Below are 19,686 nucleotides of genomic sequence, written 5' to 3' on the forward strand. Positions count from 1 at the left end.
TATCTTCCTTTCACTAGAATAGCTGACCGTGTAACACTTGCTGTCCACAAAAGTATAAACCCACATCATTAATATCTAGCTGCAAAAATTTGCTCTGAAGTGACTTTCCCAGCCTTTGTAACCTTCAATCTAACAGTAAAACCAATGTTTTCTACAACAAACTCTCTTCCATTTGCTAATTTTAAGCACCCAGTACAGCTGAGAGAAGAGATAATTAGTAAACTCTTCATCATCACCATCTACAAGATTGTAAAACCCAATACAGATCTAACGCCTTTGTTAAGCCTATCAGGGCAACAGGACGGATTAGGTACTGCTGAGTACCAAACCAGAAGAAATGGAGTTTACTCAAAAGTGTGAAATTGCTATTAAAAAAAAAAAAAAGAAAAGCTGTTTTTCTTCCAAGAACCCAAGCTGAATTTTCTAAGTTTGCCCGTGGTAGCTTTTGAGCAGTTAAATATACAGCCTTAATGGCTCTTTAATGTAAATACTAATTATTTATAAAATTTCAGATCAAGTCTTGAGTTTTGTATTCATTTCTATCCAGGTGCCATTTGCTGAACTGTGAGAGCAAAATATTGACTTAATTACTCTGGGTATAGGTCTGATATTTAGAGGTATTACAGAACATAATAAGATAAACATCCTTTATTGCTCCCTATGCCTTGAACTGATCTACAGCAAACATTTTTCTAATTACTTCTCTTTCTCCCTTGGCTTTTTTTTCATAGATCTTCCTACACTACTGCTTTACATGCCAATGCTGAAACAGCTAAGGCTAAAGTCTGACTACTCTGATAAAAAAATCTCCAAATTTCACCTGCATGTACAACTCCAGAAGATTTCTGATTATTTTTTTCTTCTTCTTCTTTATTTTAGGACAATTATATGCAGAAAGACGGGCAGCAAACAGCAGAGCGTGAAAGCCATTGATGTTAAAATTGAAACCGATCCCTTTGTGAATGACCAATATGATGCTTTTTGTGTAAAGGATGAAGGTCAGCACTGATATACTTCTGAAATAACACAGAGTCATCACTGTCTTGCAACATTAAAAGTTTTGCCTTCAATTTTTCTGCTGCTGAGAGAGAAAGGGGGAATGTTAAAGGATAAATCTTTGTAGTAATCGCCCACTACAAGAGCCAACTGCTGCACAGACATTGGTTGCAGCAAATAAATTGTATTGTCTTTTGTCTTTGCTGCAGTTTAGTGAGTTCAAACAGCACTACTGATCTGGCAGAACCCATTTTGGTGCTCACAGAACATACTTTATGGAAAGGAATATATCTGGCACCAATCTAATGGAGATGGCTGAAGCATGTCCCTTACTCAGCACTGTAGCTGACTGTAACTCAGCAAGCTGGTTTCCAGCTACAACACACCACCCTGTTGTATATCTGTCAGTATGCAACATTTGTATGCAAATAACTTCATTGGCTCCATTTTAGTTTCAATTTGATTTGGTTTTGGTGATTTTTTAACAAGTGTAGACAAGGCTGCTAGGGATGCTGATATATCCCAGATGGTTCTGAAAACCAAATTATTTCCAATGTAGATTTGTGCTTAAATTTTTCAATATCTAAGTTCCAGAACCCACAAACAAAGATGAATTCTGGAGGCAAAAAGTAAATTGTTACTGATAGGCAGGATTGCGTAAAGAAATTTGAGAACCCCTGAAACAGATTGTTGATATCCACAGTGAGTTTTTGTATCTGATTTCCAAGAAAAGTTAGGGTAAGCTGATGGCATTCACTGAGAAACAGTAAGTTCACAGCACAAGGGGGTCATTCTGATCAACTGTCAGTGACAGGAGTGGGGATGAAGACATGGTTGAAGTGAAATGTTGCGGAGGTGATGCATTTTGATTTGATGTATACCAAATTGTTCTTTTTAGAAAGAATGATTTTAGCAGAGTTTGACCATCCTCTCAAGTAACCCTTGTCATATCAACTCCAGGCTCCGTGCTGCTGTGAGCGATGCCAACTCTGTCACCCAGTTGCTAATGTGGTCACACAAGCACCTTTGTGCTTTCTCCATGCTGCTCCTCACACACAGGACCATTTCCCTGTAAACATCTGCAAAACTCTCTCATTGTCTTCCTTCAAATCTCTTTTGTCATCATCCCCCCGCCTCGAGAAAAACCTTGCAGTGGGTTGGGACAGCTGTGAGATGCTGAAATCATTGCTCTGGCCACTATTGTTCCATTGTGCCCTTGTGCTCCCCTATGTGTCCCCACCTGCTCTCCACCCAGGATGTTGCATCTTGGAAAAGGAGCTGTGTTTACCTTTTGGTTTGGCTACTGCTCACGGTAAAGGGGCAGGCAAGAATGCAATCAGACAAGGCTATGCTGGAAAAGAGTACTACATGGGACTCAGAAACTGCATGCTTTAAACTCTGGGGGAATTCAGATCTTTTGTAAAGAAGGCACAAATTATGAAGAATTTGTTTTATACAAGGCAGGGAATTTTCTGATGACAGAAAGAGATAATCATCCCAATGCTCTCAAGTAGCCCTTACACACAGAAACATTTCTGGATGACTCTAATGTTCCCTCTTCCTTAAATATATTAAAAAATTGGGATGCAGAGCTGATGTTTGAACAGAAAGATATAAGTGAATTTGTGTGGCAGAGCCTGGTTTGTAGCTGGTATGAGAAGAGCAAAGTCCGGAAAGGAAACGGCCTTAACATTGCAACAGTAACACACAAGCCAGCCCAGAGCTGTTGACTGATGAAAGAATATCCTCAGGGATGCCACTTCCAGTTTTAGCAAATATCCAGTAAGAAACAGCAAGAGTAAACCCTGCACCACAACCTCACACACAGCATATCTGTTCTGATCTTATGTACATGTGGCTAATAACTACACATCTAAGTTTGGATTAATAAGTTGTTTCTTCTTAAAACCTCATGAATATTTTTTTAGTCTTAGAAAAGTGGACATCGCTTTTATACTTTTGCAATTATTATTTAGTAATACTTTATAGTTAAGTGCAAGAGGCAAGTTGTTTTGTCCTGCTGAATGTGATAAATTCCAGGTTTCTTACACTGAGAACTATATTAATTTCTTCAAGCCCTTTCATTTCTTTTATATCCATCCAGATAATAATGAGCAGACAGCAGCTTTCCTTCTTTGTCAGATTTGGCTGAGAAGAGCCAAAGGTTCAGACAGACTGGTAGGTTGAAAACAGACAGAGGGAACAGTCACATCAACCTCTACTTCAGAAACCAAGCTGACATTAGTAATTCCTTGCAACTCTACCTTCAGTTCCTAGGACTGTGCAGAATGCATCTCGAAACACCATGAAAGTTCTAGTACAAACCAAATTGACTTCTTGTCCCTTGATTTATAACTATTTTTCACTCAATTAACCTTTATCATGCAAATGAGTGGAGTCAAATTCCTTAAGCACACATCTCAGCACACCACTACACCAGGGCAGAAGTCAGATGCTAGCAAGAGCTCTGGGTGTGCTTACAGCATCAGGCTTTCGCAAACAGAAGTCCTGAAGAGAGAGACAGTTTTTTGGTTTGTTTCTGAAATGAATTTTGATCTGTACACACAGAAGAATCACAGCAATTGTTGAGACTAAGAGTTGTCTTTTACGGGGAATTGATCCTAAGGGTTCTGTTTGACAAGGAAAGATGTAGCTGTAATGTTTTATGAGTGCTCTGAGTATAGCTGCAGTTTTCACAGTACAGAGAAATGCGTCTTCTCAGCTTCTCATAAACACATGTTTTATGCAGCCATTAAAGTCAGCAAGACAACTCTGTACCAGCTCAGGATCTGCTGAGTTCAGAACACTTCCCTTTTAGGCCCTCAGTGCCAAAAAAATATCTAAAAATACATTAGATTCTGCCAGTTCTGAAAATGCAGTATCACACATAAGTTAGGTCTGGCACACAGAGTGTGTATCTCTATCAGAGTTCATAAGAAAATTCCTTAAAAGTATAAAGTAGGTAAAGCAAGAAAACCAGAAAGCTGGAATTTTTCCTGCCTTATTTTTTTTTTTTGTAATAGCCCATATTATTCAATTCCATATATAAATAACAGTGGGTCACTGAAAGAAAGAACCAGTAAAACCTGGGGGTTATTAACAAAGAGATCTTTCCTTTGCTGCAATAAAAAATAAGAAAGAAAACCAAGAGGATTTTATATATATATATATATATAAAATCCTCTTGGTTTTCTTTCTTATTTTTTATTGCAGCAAAGGAAAGATCTCTTTGTTAATAACCCCCAGGTTTTACTGGTTCTTTCTTTCAGTGACCCACTGTTATTTACAGGCAACAAATAAGATCTGTTCCATAAGGCTTTGATTTGCAGCCACCACAGGAAAACTAAACAGGCAGCAACTTGTAGTAGAGTACAGCATAAATGCAAATCAAACTTTTTTAAACATGACTGCTGGCTCCAGATATCCATCAAAGCTTGATGGCTTATGTACATATTTTAGTTAGCCTTTTTAAGCAGTAAGAAAAAAAGAAATCAGTGTATTCTTTACAGCAAATTTACTGAGTGTGCTTTAAAAGAGCAATCAAAATGCAGTTTGCTTTTTGTAATATTTGAACTACTTTGTATTTGTCATGCTTTGTTGTAGATAGAAATTTTTTTAGTGCTACAGCTTTATTTTTCATGGCTTTGCATAGAGCTGACAGTTAATTCCCACTTCTCTGGTGATGTAAATTACACTAATAAAGTCCCACAGGCCTTGTCTGATGGGAGAGGCGTTGGCATCCTAGCACTGGTAGCTTACAGGCAACATTCACATTGGCCATAATTGAGTTTTGATTCTTCATACTCAGTACTTCTATCCAAACAGAAAAATTCCATCTACTTTAGGGTCTCTGCAATCAAGAAGCAATACAAACATCCTCACTCATCTCATTCACAGGTCTGGCCATTAAGAGTTGCATTTTCTAATTTCTTAATGACAAGATGACATCCTAAAAATTCCAGTGTCCTCTCTGGAAAAACATCACTGAACTGGATGGTTGGAATAGGAGATATTTTATTTCAAAGTGGACGTCTCATGTCAGCTTTCAGAGTGTGGTGCACAGATAAAGCAACAATGGTAGATAATCAGATTTCAGTAAATTCAGTAAATTCAGGTGGTGTGGAAGCTGAAGTCTGCATCTCCTTCGCGTTGATTTTTTGCATTGATCTTAGGCTATCCTTTCTGTAGACAGTGTTTTATCAAGACATCTCAAAAAAAAGTCTTTACAGACTAGTGGGATGCTTATAGTTCAAATAAAGGAGATGCTTCTGGTGTAATCTGGACTGGGGACGAGAATTGCTGTGTTCTTAAAGTGACATGTGCCAACTCTTTGCAGAAATCACCTGTCATAAAATCCTTTCCACATGTGTTCTGTGGTTAAAGTTACTATTCTGAGGAGATATTTTTCCTAAAAACCAATCAGGACTGAATGTGCTAACTCAATTAACAGGAGATCTCTTTAGTCCCATGTAAAAAATAGTTACTGAGTCTCTAAGATGTCTGTAACCACAGCTGTCACTAGCCCTAACATATCTGTGCTCAACACCCATATATATCTTTGCTGTGCCACTTATTCCCATGCATTTACCAGATGTTGACTCTGTTCTGATTTCTGCATGTGCATATTAAGATCTTTCTTGACTGTAGTGGTGACTCTCACTCCAGGACACAATCTGTGCCAAATTACTGCTGACATGAGGATGTCCTGTGAACTTTAACAAATTTCCTTATATCTGTGCTATGCTGACTTGATCTGAAACTCAATCCACCCTCTCTTACTGGAGGTCAGTTATCAACATATGGAGGCCTGTTATGTGTTTGACCTCAGTGCCAACATGTTGAAAATACTGGAAGGGTCATGATGTCCAGAAACCAATTTCAAGTGTTCAAGTTTAAGATATGATCTTGGACATAAGCAGGCAGAACATGGGACCTTCTTGATGTTCTGCTGGATGGCTCTTCGGTATCAAGAAGATCCAGCTTTTTTACTGGGAACCATGAGTTGGGCTAATTTTTCAGCCAGAAGCAAGAAAATATGTAGGTTTATGGGAGGATAGATGAGGTAAAAATCAGTACTCCAGATGGATGGAGGAGCCCAGCCCTCATCTACCCAAGAGCACCACTGCAGGCAGCCCCTGTGGTCACCTTAACAAAGAGCACTACTGTTCCTCCACATGACAAGCTGCTGCCAACACACCCTCTGTCATGCTCCATGGCCCAGATCTGCCTCCTCTCTTCCAGCAAGAAAATGGCCTGAATGCCAGCACTGAGCACAGACTGTTGTTCCAAATAAGCCCATGCTCCTCCAGCTCCTGGTGCAAAGGCTGCACACAAAAACATGAAGCCTGTCCCCAGAAGTGGCTCAGTTTGATGAGTTGCTGTGCCAGTGTCACTTCTGTACGTGTGCCAGAAAGAGCAGGTTTGGCAAAAGGGTGAGCAGGAATTGTCATAGCAACTGAGACTGCAGCAGGATGAGGAGCCATAAGATGCTGTAACCTGGAAAATTCCCGTACATTTTTTGCAGGAGAGGACATCAACAAAATGGATGTAGGAACTGGAGTTTGTCTTTGCAGTGTATCAGCTTTCACTTACGCTTGTCCATGCTGTCACTCAGTATGACAGTATCCATGCAGAAAAATCATGACCTTACAAAGTCTCATGTGAGAGGGTCAAGAGTTCCCCATACAGTGTCAGTCAATGTACATCTTTAAAATCTCTGCTTTTCTTTTTGCTCATGCATCAGCCAGATCGCTCTTTCAGGGGTTCATAATTCTGTTACCGAGTCTGTTGTCAAATTTTACTGTAAAGATCCCTTCAGTTTTCTTCTTTCCTGGAAGGTTATAATGTGCTTTTTGAATGCGTTTGCCATAGTCAACTAATGTTTTGCTCTTCTGCTTCCTCTGGCAACAGGATTAAGAAGCAAGGCTTTGTAGATAAGAATACTCTCTGATGTATAACTGTTCCATACCGCCTTGGGATCAATACTTCCCACAGAACAGATACACAGCTCCCATTTGTATGGATGGAAGTAGCTACATAAATAAAGTACATGAAATGCAAGGCTCTGTAGCCTTCCTATGAGGCAATAAAATAATTTTTTTTACCTTTCATCCACATCAATCTCCATTTATCCGGCCAGTTCACAGGAAAAGCATTAGCTGCTAACTGCTCCTCACTTCCTCAGATGTCAAACCTCCATAAGATTCTATATAAACTGATCTTTGTGTAGCCTCAAAAGCTTGTTTTTTCTGTCAGTGTGTGTGTGTGCATAACTCCCACTAACTTCTGAAGGTGTTAGACAGTATATATATATATATATATAGTGTACAGTACAGAGAACAGGCTTCAAAGTTTGACTTCAGTAGCATGTCTCTTACATTAGTGGCAGATATTTTTCAGCATACCCGGTTGAGAAGTGGTTAGTCAGGTCTATCAGACGATTTCCAAAAGCCTGATCCAAAGGAACGTTCACAGAGTGTGGATGTTTATCATAGGATTTTCATTTCACTACAAGGTAAATGACTGGCAAAATAAATACAACATATTTCTAAATAAGCATGTGTTTACCTATGCCTGAGTCAGAAGTGGGTAGATGATGGGAAAAGCTGCAGCCTGAGACTCACAAGTGTTTTGCAGAATGTCCCTGGGCAAAAGCAGGAAAGCCTGAGTTTTTGCAGAGGTGAGATTGAAAAGGCTTTTCTGTCAAGCCTGTTGCCCATTGAAAAACCCGGACATGAACTGGTGTTAATGAAACTGTTGCTTGCAAGACCTTGTGGTGATGATGCCCTACAAGTAGACTCTAGCAAAATAGCAAGGGTGCTCTTTGAAGATGTTTCTCCTTCTGCATGTCTAGAAACATAGTCTTGGAGTCTTTTCAGCTTCCAAACAAAAGTCTTTTCAAGAGACATCATCTTTGCTTTACCAGCTAAGCAATCAAGTTTTTGTACTAAAGCTCATTATTTCAACAGGAGAGATCCATACTAAAACATAGACCTAGCCCCGTGTTTCCCTTATCCAATATAATTACCAGAACTCGTGAGCCTTTTAATTTTGGTTGTTCTCTATCTGGACAAAAGAAGGTTTTGGATCTTCAGTTACTTTGGCAAGACAAACAGCTGGTTTTTTCTAACATAGTCAATAAGGGTTCTAGAACTACTGGAAAAAATTCACAGATTTGAGAAAGAGTATAGAAGTGATAATTTGTACCAACACTGCAGCCTTTGCCCTTGGGTTTCTTGGTAAAATCCATCTTCCATTCTATTTTTTTATTTGTTTTGTTTTTCTGTAACCAAGAGACACCTATTCCAAAAAGGACTGTAAAACACATGGAGGAAAAGGGACACAGCAAACCTTGTGAAGAGCTCTTTTCAGAAAGGAAAGTTCTCTAGAAAATCTTGATCTACCTTGTTAACAATGGCCAAGATCATTCAAATCTGAAAAAGAGAGTTAAAATTCAGTTTACACTGGTGGTGGCAGCTGTCAGCTGTCAGCCTGCCTCCTCTCCACACTTCTTTAATGCAACAAACACCAGTTTTGATCTCGTTCATAATAACTTTTCTTCCTGGCTTCTAATGCTGTCAGCAAAAACACTATCAAACATCTTTTTGAGTTTTATACCCTGCTGCAAATTTAGCTCTTCAGATTCTCATAGACAGCAGAGATATGTTACCCAGGGTATTTTTAAGCTGATGAGCCCAAGTCACCATTTATTTTAGGGTGTCTTTACCCTGAAAACAGAGATTTGAATATCTGGGGACACGCCTGATTTGAGAAAGATTAGAAGATTAGAGATAGTCTGAAAACTGACTGGTGTTCACCTGGACCTCTTCTTTCTGTGTGTGTGGACTGGGCCATTGCTCAGCCTCTGCTGTGTAGAAGAGATCAAAGTGCCAGTCTTAAAAAATTCCACAAGCATTTCTGGAGTTAAGAAAAATGACTGTGTCCAAGTTGTTGGATTCCAGCCCCAACCTGCCCAAGCTCTTGTTAGCTTTTGTAGAATCAGGCAGGGAAGACAACTGTGATCTGGCATCCTGCCTTGTTTGAAACAAAGCCCTTCTAGATACACAACTGTCAGACGTCAATAACATCACGGCAGTGGCATCACAGTTATAGCCCAATTTATACTTTCCAACTGTAATGGGCAATTACAGCTGGAAATAATCGTGAAAGGGCATGAAACAGATGAGATGTACAGCTTCTGTGGACGTGCATAAGTTTATCCTCAGGAAAACTCCTAGCACTGCTCTTAGCATTGTACTAAAAGACTACTGAGAAGTCTTACAATGTCATCTCTTTTTTCCTCCCAGACAAGCCCTGTGGGGACCCGCCATCCTTCCCCCACACCATCCTGCACGGCCACACTGGCTTTGAAATGGGGGACGAGCTGCTGTACGTCTGTGCCCCAGGCTACGTCATGGGCAACAAGGAGACGGCGTTCACGCTGCTCTGCGACAGCTGCGGGGAGTGGTATGGCCAGGTCCAGGCCTGTGTCAAAGGTCAGCTCAGACAAAAAAACTCTATGATTTTTTTAAAATTTGCCCCAATAAATAGCTAAACAATTTTTATCTTGCACCATGCCTTCAGGATTTTTGTCTGCAAACACGAGAGTAGTTGACCAGATTTTTACTCCATTAAAAAAATGGAGTGGATTTTCTTACTTTCTTGACTTAACTCAAGAAAAGATTTTTCAAAAAAAACCCCCCAAACCACAAAACCCCCAAGCAAATTGTAAAATGACATTTCCTTAATTTAAACCCTCAATAAAAACCACCTTTATGTGTTAGTTAAATTCTACAGCAGTCTTTTAACTTTCCTCTTGTTTAAACATAGGCTAAACAGTACCATGAGTTCAGATGTGGATGCAACCTGAATTCTGCTTTCTCATGTTACTTTGCTCAATGCATAAACCCACCATTTTCCCCAGTATTTAAGAATGGTAATCAGAAAATTTTAGCATTTTTTCGAGAAGGCATGTTTAAAGTAAGGTTTCTGGTAAAACAGATAAATTTTAAGCAAAGGAATGAGCAGCTGTTGGGTATCTAAGCTATCTATATGGGCTGGAGTTAGTATATCCATTTCAGAACCTATATATTACTTAATGTCTGGAGACTTGCAAGGAGTTTATTTTTGTGAATATACCATCAGGCAGTGGATAATCATGAGAAAAGGTCAAACTTGTTCTTAGCAGAAATAGGTCATGTCTGCGCACCAGGGAACCAGATTCTCAAACCATCCAACCAGTATAGATACACAAAAAAAAAAAAAAAAAAAAAAAAAAAAGAATGAAAGCACCAGCATTTTTCTGAGCTCTTTCAGCTTCTAAAACTGTTTTACAAACAGCAGTTCAGATGATTATGCAAAACAGAGTAGAGCATAGAGGAACAATGCGGAGGGAAAAAGGAGAAAAACAAGTATCTGCATCTGATCATAGAACAGTTTGGGTTGGAAAGAACCTTTAAGGTCCAACCCCCCTACAATAAGCAGGGACATCTTCAGCTTACCCAATGGGACTGAACCTCCTATAATCTGCACCAAATCGATAATTGTTTTTTCTTTACTGAGGTTAGTGGAAATGCTGTCTTCATCACACACAGACATAAGGCTGTATTCCACCAAAATAAGGAAGGGAAAGAATCAGGCCATTTAAGTTGTCTGTGTTTCACTGTTTTCTCTGGATAAATAGTCTATTTCTCCTGTTTTGCCCAAGCCTTTCACACAGCTGCAGGGGAGAGGAAAATATTTTTTAAAAAAATAGGAAAACATGGCTGTAAAATCACAAACATCAACACTGAAACTTGGCAGCAGATGTGATATTGTGGATTATAATTTTTTAAATTATTTAAATGTAGACTTCATGCTGGGTGGCTTCCTCTGATTACTGTTTTTCAAATGCTTTAAGGACATGGGACAGAAAACACAATAATTGTTCAAGTAATAATTATGTATTTAATCCTCCTGATCATAATTCTTTAAAAAAGAAGACTTGACAGGATGATTAAAATGTGTGATACTAGGTTTCATTATTTTTTAAAAAGTAAGAATCCAATGAAAAAGAAAAACAAAAAAAAAGATAATTTAATTAAAAGGAACCTGATTTAGAGTTGACTGATATTTTGGGGTCATAGGTGAGAGGAGAACAATTATTAAGTACTCCAGAAGTCAGCACACAGACTGATTTTTAAGTCCTTTGAGGCAAGAGAGCACCTTCCCTATCATGAAGGTTAATGACGGGACTTAATGATGGGAGAATTTATATTCCAGTTGGCAGACTGGAGCACTTCTGTCCTAACTGGCTGACATCAATGGAAAGATGTTTGTGCAGCCACTTCAGTGAACATTTAAGCGCTATGTTTAGAGCCTGGTAAGATGATACAGTGCCCTTGCTCTGCATCTGCGCTGGGTGAGCAACTGGGAAATGTAAAATGGTCCCGATGTTCTTACTTCAACAAAAGGGGGCCACGGGGACAAAGCCTTGGTCAGAGCACTGAGAGCTATAAGGCCTGTTCCTACACCTTGCAGTGTCTCTGAGCCTAGGGACAAGTCACTGCACTGCTCTTTGCTGTTTACTCCACCTCCTCTGTGGAAGAGTGATGACATTTATCCAATTTCATAAAGCTTGCTGGGATTTGTGGATGTTGCACCTTGAGTACCATTGTTCTACTTGGTAACTGCCCCATTATAATACCCAGCTGTCCAGGCAGAATATCAGACTGAAAGCAATAATTACATGTTTTTCTTGTTTGTGGAAAAGCATCAGACTGGCTTTACATTCCCAGTTGCTCACGCAGAGCAAATATGGAGTCACAGAACTATCACCATAGAAGTGTCTAAATATAGCAGTTAAATGTTCTTTGAAGTCTCTTTGTGATCATCTTTCCTCTCTGTTTTGATCCAGTAAGAAGAGATACAGTCCATTCTGGCACCTGGAATATAAGTGCACCTGGGATATAAATGTACAGCCATACAGTCAGTAGATTTGAAAATTAAAATTTAAAAAATACATATATAATCAAATAGGCACCTAATGCAAAATACATGGCAAAACCTGGCATAACTGAACAAAATAATTTTGGACTTGCATTAAGTGGATTTCAGATGCAGTAAAGTAAGATGGAAATTCAAGTGGATTCTGGATACAGTAAAGTATGATGGAAATTAGGAAAGCAGTACATTACAAATGGCTGCAATGTACATTGTGCACACCAGGTAATAGACAGTAATTTTTAATTAATATGCTTTTAAAGAAAAAATGTGACTCTGTTTCCTGTAATTCCTTGTCATGAAAAGGCACTGTGTTCTAGTTGAAAGCACAGGGATATTTAGCCCAACAAAGCAACCTTAAGGAGAGAACAGGGAAATACATGGATTTTGCCGTTTATTTTTTTTTTTTATTTCTGTGGAGAGAATGTATTTGCTTCACAAAATATATCCAGAAAGACATTGTAGTAAGGTCTGAAAGCAGATGCATATGTTCCATACTGTGGCTGTCCTGTAAGCACAGGGACTAAACTGACAATTACTAAATGACATTTGGGTTTTTTTTTTTTCCCAAAATAAACCATGATCTCAATATCAGAAGCATCAATACCAACACTTCAGTGGCAGGGGTCAGGGCTGGACTGCATTAGGCTGCATTCTCTAGGGTTTGCTCCCTCAAAGAGAAGGCAGATGAGATGGCTGGGAAATCATGTTCCATCTCTGCCCTAAAACTGGCTCAGAAGAATGTCATGTATCTATCTTTTCCCTGGATTATTTGGGTTTTTCCAGCTATATGCTTGCGGCAGTAGAGTCCATATCTTCTACACATCTAAGGAATCTTTCCAATGACAACACCTGGATGTGTTCCAAGGTGAGGACCACCCTTCATATGCCAGCGTAAGGAGGACTTGGCTGACTTTGACCACTTAATCTGCAGCTACCAAGCTTGTTGCCTGGCTCAACAATTCTCATTACTTCAAACATTACTTCTGGAGTTTTCAAGAATTATATTGGTTCACATTCATGTGTGCACATTCTGTAAGCACAATTAGTTAGCACCATTTCTTTTTAGTTTTTTATTTTTAATGTGGGGAATCAAACAAAAGGTCTCTGGCTTTTGATCTGATTTGAGAATGCTTTTTTTTTTTTTTTGTTCATTCTGTGTGTGCAAAGGGAGAGTTGTGACAGACAAATATAATCAGCAGCAAATATGTCCATGGTCAATCAAAACAATTGTTATGAGAAACTTTGGTTCCCTTTTCAGGCCTGTCACTGAGGGGTTGTATTAGATTAATGTAAAGTATTGATCTGGCATGAATGGATTCTGCCAAATGGAATAAGTTGAAAAATTTTGATGGGTTATTTATTCATATTAGCAGGCTTCCTGCTGGAATAAAAAATATCCTCTTTCTTATAGCTATTGTAAAAGACAAAAGGCACAATTTCTGTCTAGCATACTGTGGTTGGCTACAGAGAAATTTGTGTACCTGATCCAAACTAAATGGATAATTCTTTGAGATGCTGTAGTTCACAAATATGACTTAAGCAAATCAGCCAACATGCTCTTTTCCTTCCCATCCTTAAAGACAGATGCTGTCTTGTTAATGTTTGCTGTAGCTACTTTGAGATTCTAAGGCTAAAGATGTTTTTATACAGTACAAATATTTATAATGATGGTCTATATAGAATCAGGTTTCAATTTCCTGTACTCCAAAAATACACCCATAAAATATGCACTGTGTTTTATGGTTGCCCAAAATAGCAGCACTCAAAATAGAGCTTGGATGCCAATATGCTATCTAGAAGAAAAATTAAACTGATCCTAGAGTATGGAAGACCAGGCTCTTTGTTTTTGCCTGTCTCTATGTTTGGTTACTGTTTTCACATTAGGAACAAAAACTGAAGGAGATGAAAGCTCTATAGGACTGGAGGCTTCCTAAAAAGGATTAATTGATAATTAAAAGGATATTACCTTTTAACTGAGCTTCACATTTTTGGTAGTGTATCATTTCAGTATCTCTTGTTGCAATGTGTTCATTTCAGACTCAGTAATCCCTCAGACAGTGAATTAAAACTCACTGATCCTTGAGTCTGCCAGAAGATGTAACAATGCCCAAATATAGAAAGATTTTGATCTTGGATAAATTAATTTCAGGGCTGGCTCTTTGTAAAACCAGACCTACTTAGGTAAAAAGAAAGATGCAATCACTTTAAAATCAATTGCTAGTGGTTTTAAAAATATGCATAAATGATGGTTACAACTTCTTGGATAAGAGGTGGAGCTGAATCTAGTTTGGTTGTTGCTCTTCAGTACCAACACTAAAATTCAGGGAACTGGAAATTTCGGGAAAGTGCTGAGGAGGTGAGCAAAAAGAAGTGCAGAAATTGTGCAATCTAACCCCAAAAAATCGTGGTGGACTTAAAAGATTTTCATGGTAACACAGAGTCACCAAATACTGAGTCCAAGTCCCATTTGAAGGTCTGAGGCCCAGAAAGAAAGAATAGAGTATTATTACTGGGTAAGTCAATCCAGGATCGTATAAATCAAAGCTCCAGAGTAAGGGCGTCTGTATTTCCTTTGATGGTTAGAGAGCTCAATAGTTGCTTTCATTTTGGCATCCCATAAGCTAACATTAGTTATGTTGTAGTCTCTGCTATAAACTCTACAAATAGGGGAGATTGAATATGAAAAGATGTTCGAGCAGCTTTACAACTTGGGCCACAATCTGATTGAGAGAGGGAACAAGACTCCCTTATGTGGTGACGAGCAGTGCATAATGAGGTCCAATCTCAGGATCTCTTTAGACTACAATGGGCTTTTTCTTCCCCCAGTTCTGCATTAAGAAAACAGCAATTCATTTCTCTACAGGCAGGATCATGCCCAAAGGCAGCATGTTTGATGGAGACTCGATTGATGGCTCAACAGACCTTTAATATGTTCTGATAGACTGGGGGCTTGCATTTTCTTGCTTTTTCCTGATGTGCCTCCATAGGACCTTCTCCTAGAGGACTGAAACCACATGGCAGGAGAAACACTGAAGGGAAAGAACTTCAAAATCTCTAAAAAGCTTGTTACTACAGTTGTTAAGCATTCACCAGTGATCCATTCACACATAAGGTACTAGTCCATGAGATGAATACTAGCTGCCCATTTATACTGCTAACTAAAAAATAGGTCTGGGGGAAACAACACAAGCACGTGGATGTAATTTTTGTTTGCAGATGTGTGTGCCTGCTCACCACAACATAAAAATTACTGTTTGAACCTCAGCTGTATCACCGTAGTGTGGAAAGTGAATGAGTGGCAAAAATAGAGGTTACAAGAGACACAGAGGTGAAGACAGACTGTTGTGATGATTCAATTAAAAAAATAGGACCATGATCATAATGGTTGGTAAACAGTATCTTCTCACATTGTGATGTTCCATTCATGTACATGCCACAGACACCTATGGGCTCTCCTCAGACATGTTGAACTTTAGTGAAGCAGGCATGCCAGATATCAGCTTCTAGCAGGAGTCTGGATGACCAGAGGATAAAATAGTTTGAGGCACCATTTCCATGCAAAGAGAGTGCCAGCCAGGCAGAAAAATTCTAAAGTGAAAGCAAGAGAAAGGACAAAGTTAGGCTAATGTTTGACACTTAGTAGAAGTGCTGCATTGTGATGGAGAGTGCCATGCAGAGCTTCATGAATATGTTGCTAAAGTGCCTTGGAATTCAGAGTTATCCTCCATACATTTGCAAAAGTCTGAAATACTATTGGAAATAGTATTAGAAAAGTGAGAGTCCTCCCAGGAAGATTTCCACTCTAAGAGTTTTATTCCCTGTTAAATCATCCTCGAACAAGACAGAAGTTTTTTCTTGCTTTGGAGAGGATGGGGAGGATCTAGAGGATTACACAAGCAGATGACAACACTGGGACCAGGAAGAAGAGAGGTCTGTTGTTGGCACTTCCTGTGAGAGGAGAGGACCTGCTAAGAACATCCAGCTCTCCAGCATGATAGCTTTCACAGAGGCATTAACTCTCTGCAGGCTATTTGGGACACACATTTGGGTTTCCTTAGCATAACTGCTTTGGTTTCTGGTAGACCCAGATGCTGTTCCAAGGAAAATACCTTTTGCTAATGCTCATTCTGTTTTGGCACCTGGCTTAAGCTGTTCTGGCAAAAAGTGAGCTGGTGTGAGCTGTATCACTGCTAAGTGGTTTTGGTCAGACTGGTTTGACAATATTCCTAATCTTTCTTAAGAGTAGACCAAATATGGCTCTGCCAGAAGTCTGGGAAGCAGTCTCCAAGGAGAATGTGACTCAGGCGGAAATTGAGGTGGGCCCCAGATGAAAATGTAATTCAAAATTGGTTGACTGTAAAAAGGCAAAAAAGATAAGGGTTTACAAATGCAGTGATCTGTAAAACAGGTTCTCTTATTAATTTCTTGTTTCCCATGTCATGCCAGGTCTATTGCTTCACTGTCTTCATAAAAGACTAAACACCCTCTTAAAAAGAAAAATTCTCACCATGATTCAGTTTATTTTCCACATCCCAAGGCACTATTTTTTATGACTTTTAATGCCAGCATAAATCTCAGAAATTACATCAACTTTCTATGGAATAAAACTTGTGTGAACTGAAAATCAACCACCCTGTCTAGTTTGGAAAATTTTTCACTGAGCTAAGGCTTTAGAATAGTGGAAGAAAGTTCAAGTACAATGCACTATTCCATTCAAATTCAAGAACATTTAGCTTTTTGCTTTGAGTCAAGTCTACTTTGCTGTCAGTGGTAGGTCTGTTGAGTATTTCTAAATCAAACTCAACTTTTGTAATGAATCTACCCCTCTGCTGCACTCAGGGTTTTTTACCAATTTTGTTCTGTGTTCTTTTTTTTTTTCTCTTTTCTCCATGGCAATATTTAATTCCTTAAAATTGGAAGCCTGAGAGTTGATTACTGACAGATAGGATTATCATGTTAACTAGGAGTTAGGCTTCAAGTGTTTGGGACAGAGTTTTCTAGCCTTGCAGGGTGCATCTTGCTTTCTTCAGATGAAAACAAGCAGAACGCAGTGTCAGCCTTGGTGGTGGAGTCTGCCTCAGTCAGCTCTGAAGAGCTCTTATGGAATAAGAAATACTGCTCTGGCCCCAGGCATTGTACCACTGTAACACCAAAGTCCTTGAAGAAAAGCAGTATACTGATAAGAACTGATAAGAACGTGCCTTGATATCTTGAGCATAAGGTACTGAACATAATTCTTTAAAATCATCTGGCTCAAAAGGGATGAAGTCGCTCTAAAACTTCTAGTTTTGTCTGGGGTATTTTTTTAAAATTACCAATTAGTAAGTGATTAATTTTTTGCTATATCTTTCTCTCCACACACATTTCTTGCTTGAATAGGATGAAATTTTTTCCTCAAATCTTGCAAAGAGTCATACTAGGGAAAGAAAAGGTTTGAGAAAACAATAAGCAAAAGAAGTCCTCTAACTGCAGACACTGAGTTATTTATATTCATTTTTAAATCTGGAAAGGTAAGACACTAGCAGTTAGCATTGACACCTATTGTGATTTAAAAAAAAAAACCTTGAAATTGAGTATCAGCTCAAGGACCATACTCTTTCCAAATAAACAGTTACACAAAATAAAAAATACTGCCTAGAAGACACTTTGCATTGCACTTTTCTTCTTGGATTCTTGTAATAAATTAGCTCCGTGCTTTGACAGAGAATGAAATGTTGGCTTATGAGGTTTTTTTAAAATTTTTCTAGATGAAACAGAGGCACACATTGACTATGAAGATAACTTTCCCGATGACAGATCAATACCTGTTGCCGAGAATGACCATGGCAATGGCAGAGAGGAAATTGAGCAGGAGCAAATACAGCTTTCCTACAGTAAAACTTCAGAGGAAGGAAGAACTGGAAGTACCAATGGGGTTACTCAGCACACAGACATTTCTGAAAAAGGAAGCAAGGCACCAACTGAGTCCCCCGTGTCTCTCCTCAGCCAAAAAAACTTGTTTTGGTTTCCATCAGAAACTTTCAGTGAGCCTGAATCAGAGAAAGAGACAGACGATTCCACTAAAGTACAGTTTTCTGAAGGTGATAACCGCATTGGTGTGAAGACAGTCTATGATGAACCTGGTACTAAAATGTTTTATGACAGTGAGGATTTCCCCATTGGACCCATTCTCACAACTAATGATACAAAGACAGCGATGGATGCAGTTGCCATCACTGATGAGTCGTGGTTAGATGGATATCCAGTAACACAAGAGGTGGTAGAGGATGATGAAGAGGGTGATAAAGTTGATGGTTCGATGGGAACAGAAGATGACATCATCCTCACAACTGACCAGCCAAATCACGTGGAGGTAAGAAAATTGGAAAATGGCAGCCCAGCTCCAGAGGAAGGTCAGACACAGATTGTGGCAGCAACAACAGTGGTAGATGATGAAGGGGCTGAAGAGACAGCAGTGCCACTTACATCAGTGAGTGGTCTGGAGAACTTCAGTGTCAGCAGGGGTTATGGTGATGCGGTGTGGGAACATCCAGCTACATCTCTGGAAACTGTGACTCAGGAGCCCACTACAACGATCCTGTTCGACATCAGCAGCTCAAAAACATCCTTGTCAGAAACCTCTGTGACCACCAGCCCCTCCGATCACACTCCATACACAGAACAAAGAGACACAACTACCTACCCAGAACAAGTAGCAACCACTGCACCGGCTCCAGACATCATTACTGACACAGCATCCCAGGAATTAGCTGAGCAAGAAAATCTCACCCAGGGCCTTGGAGAAAAGCCCGTCCCCACTTCTGAGCCATGCGAAGGAGAGGATTGTCCCAAGTCCAGTAAAGGCGCTATCATAGCAGTAATAGTGATTCTTCTCTGCTTGTTACTGGTTGCAGCTGTTCTGGCAGTGTGGTTTTTCAAAAAAAGGCAGCAGAAGAATTCTGTTTATAAACTAAATGGAAGGTGTCAGCCCAGACATCACTGTTACCACCACTACCACCACCAGCACATCGAAATGCAGAAAGTCTAACCAGGGGCCTTTTGGCAGAGATCAGAAGAAAAAACATACTGATGCTAGAAGAATCACTTGACTCATGGATGCTAAAATCCAGCAGTGCAGAAAGCAGAAGAAGAAAAAATGCTAGAAGAACATAGAAGACAGAAAAGATTTCATCCTTTTGAAATTGCAGTCTAGCATATTTGACTTTTCAGAGCTAAAGAATCTGTACATTTTTATCACAAGGGTCTTTTGGAGACACCAGCAGGACACAGTGTGCTCAGTAGTACATCTTCAATTTGTTCCGCTTTTACATTTTACTCCTATTAATAATAAATTAATTGATTAATTTCTGTGTTACCTGGTTATAATGTAATGGTAGGGCTGGTCAGGCGTCTTTGGTCTGCTCTCAGTGGAAAAGAAGGAGGGAAGAATGGAAAAAGGATTTTTTTGGAGCAACCACACACTTGGTGTTTGTTCCTTTTTTAGAACCTGCCCAAACTGGTCAGGATAAACCACCATAACAAATTATTATCTGATGTGTCTTAAAAAGAAAAACTATTTGCTACCAGACTTTAATGGATACTATTGCAATGATTACTAAGGTCATTTTCTTCAATGTTGTGAATTTAACAAGCCACAAATGTTGGATTGTTATGCTACTTTTCTGGAAGGTGTTCTTTTAGCCTTAGTGAAGAAATGCCATTCTTATA

General features: G+C 39.3%; 1 protein-coding gene across 1 annotated transcript in view; it reads left to right on the forward strand.

Annotated features, from left to right (window-relative positions):
* Positions 1-19,006, forward strand: part of SUSD5 (sushi domain containing 5) — a 38,400-nt gene extending 19,394 nt beyond the window's left edge. Inside the window, exons 3-5 of the mRNA XM_041466789.1 lie at positions 880-998; positions 9,303-9,491; positions 17,727-19,006. Of these exons, the coding sequence (XP_041322723.1) occupies positions 880-998; positions 9,303-9,491; positions 17,727-19,006 (1,588 nt within the window). The remainder of the gene's footprint in view (positions 1-879; positions 999-9,302; positions 9,492-17,726) is intronic.
* Positions 19,007-19,686: the final 680 nt, after the last annotated feature.

Source organism: Pyrgilauda ruficollis, unplaced genomic scaffold, assembly GCF_017590135.1.
Source record: "Pyrgilauda ruficollis isolate IOZ18807 unplaced genomic scaffold, ASM1759013v1 scaffold2, whole genome shotgun sequence".
NCBI classification, from domain to species: Eukaryota; Metazoa; Chordata; class Aves; order Passeriformes; family Passeridae; genus Pyrgilauda; species Pyrgilauda ruficollis.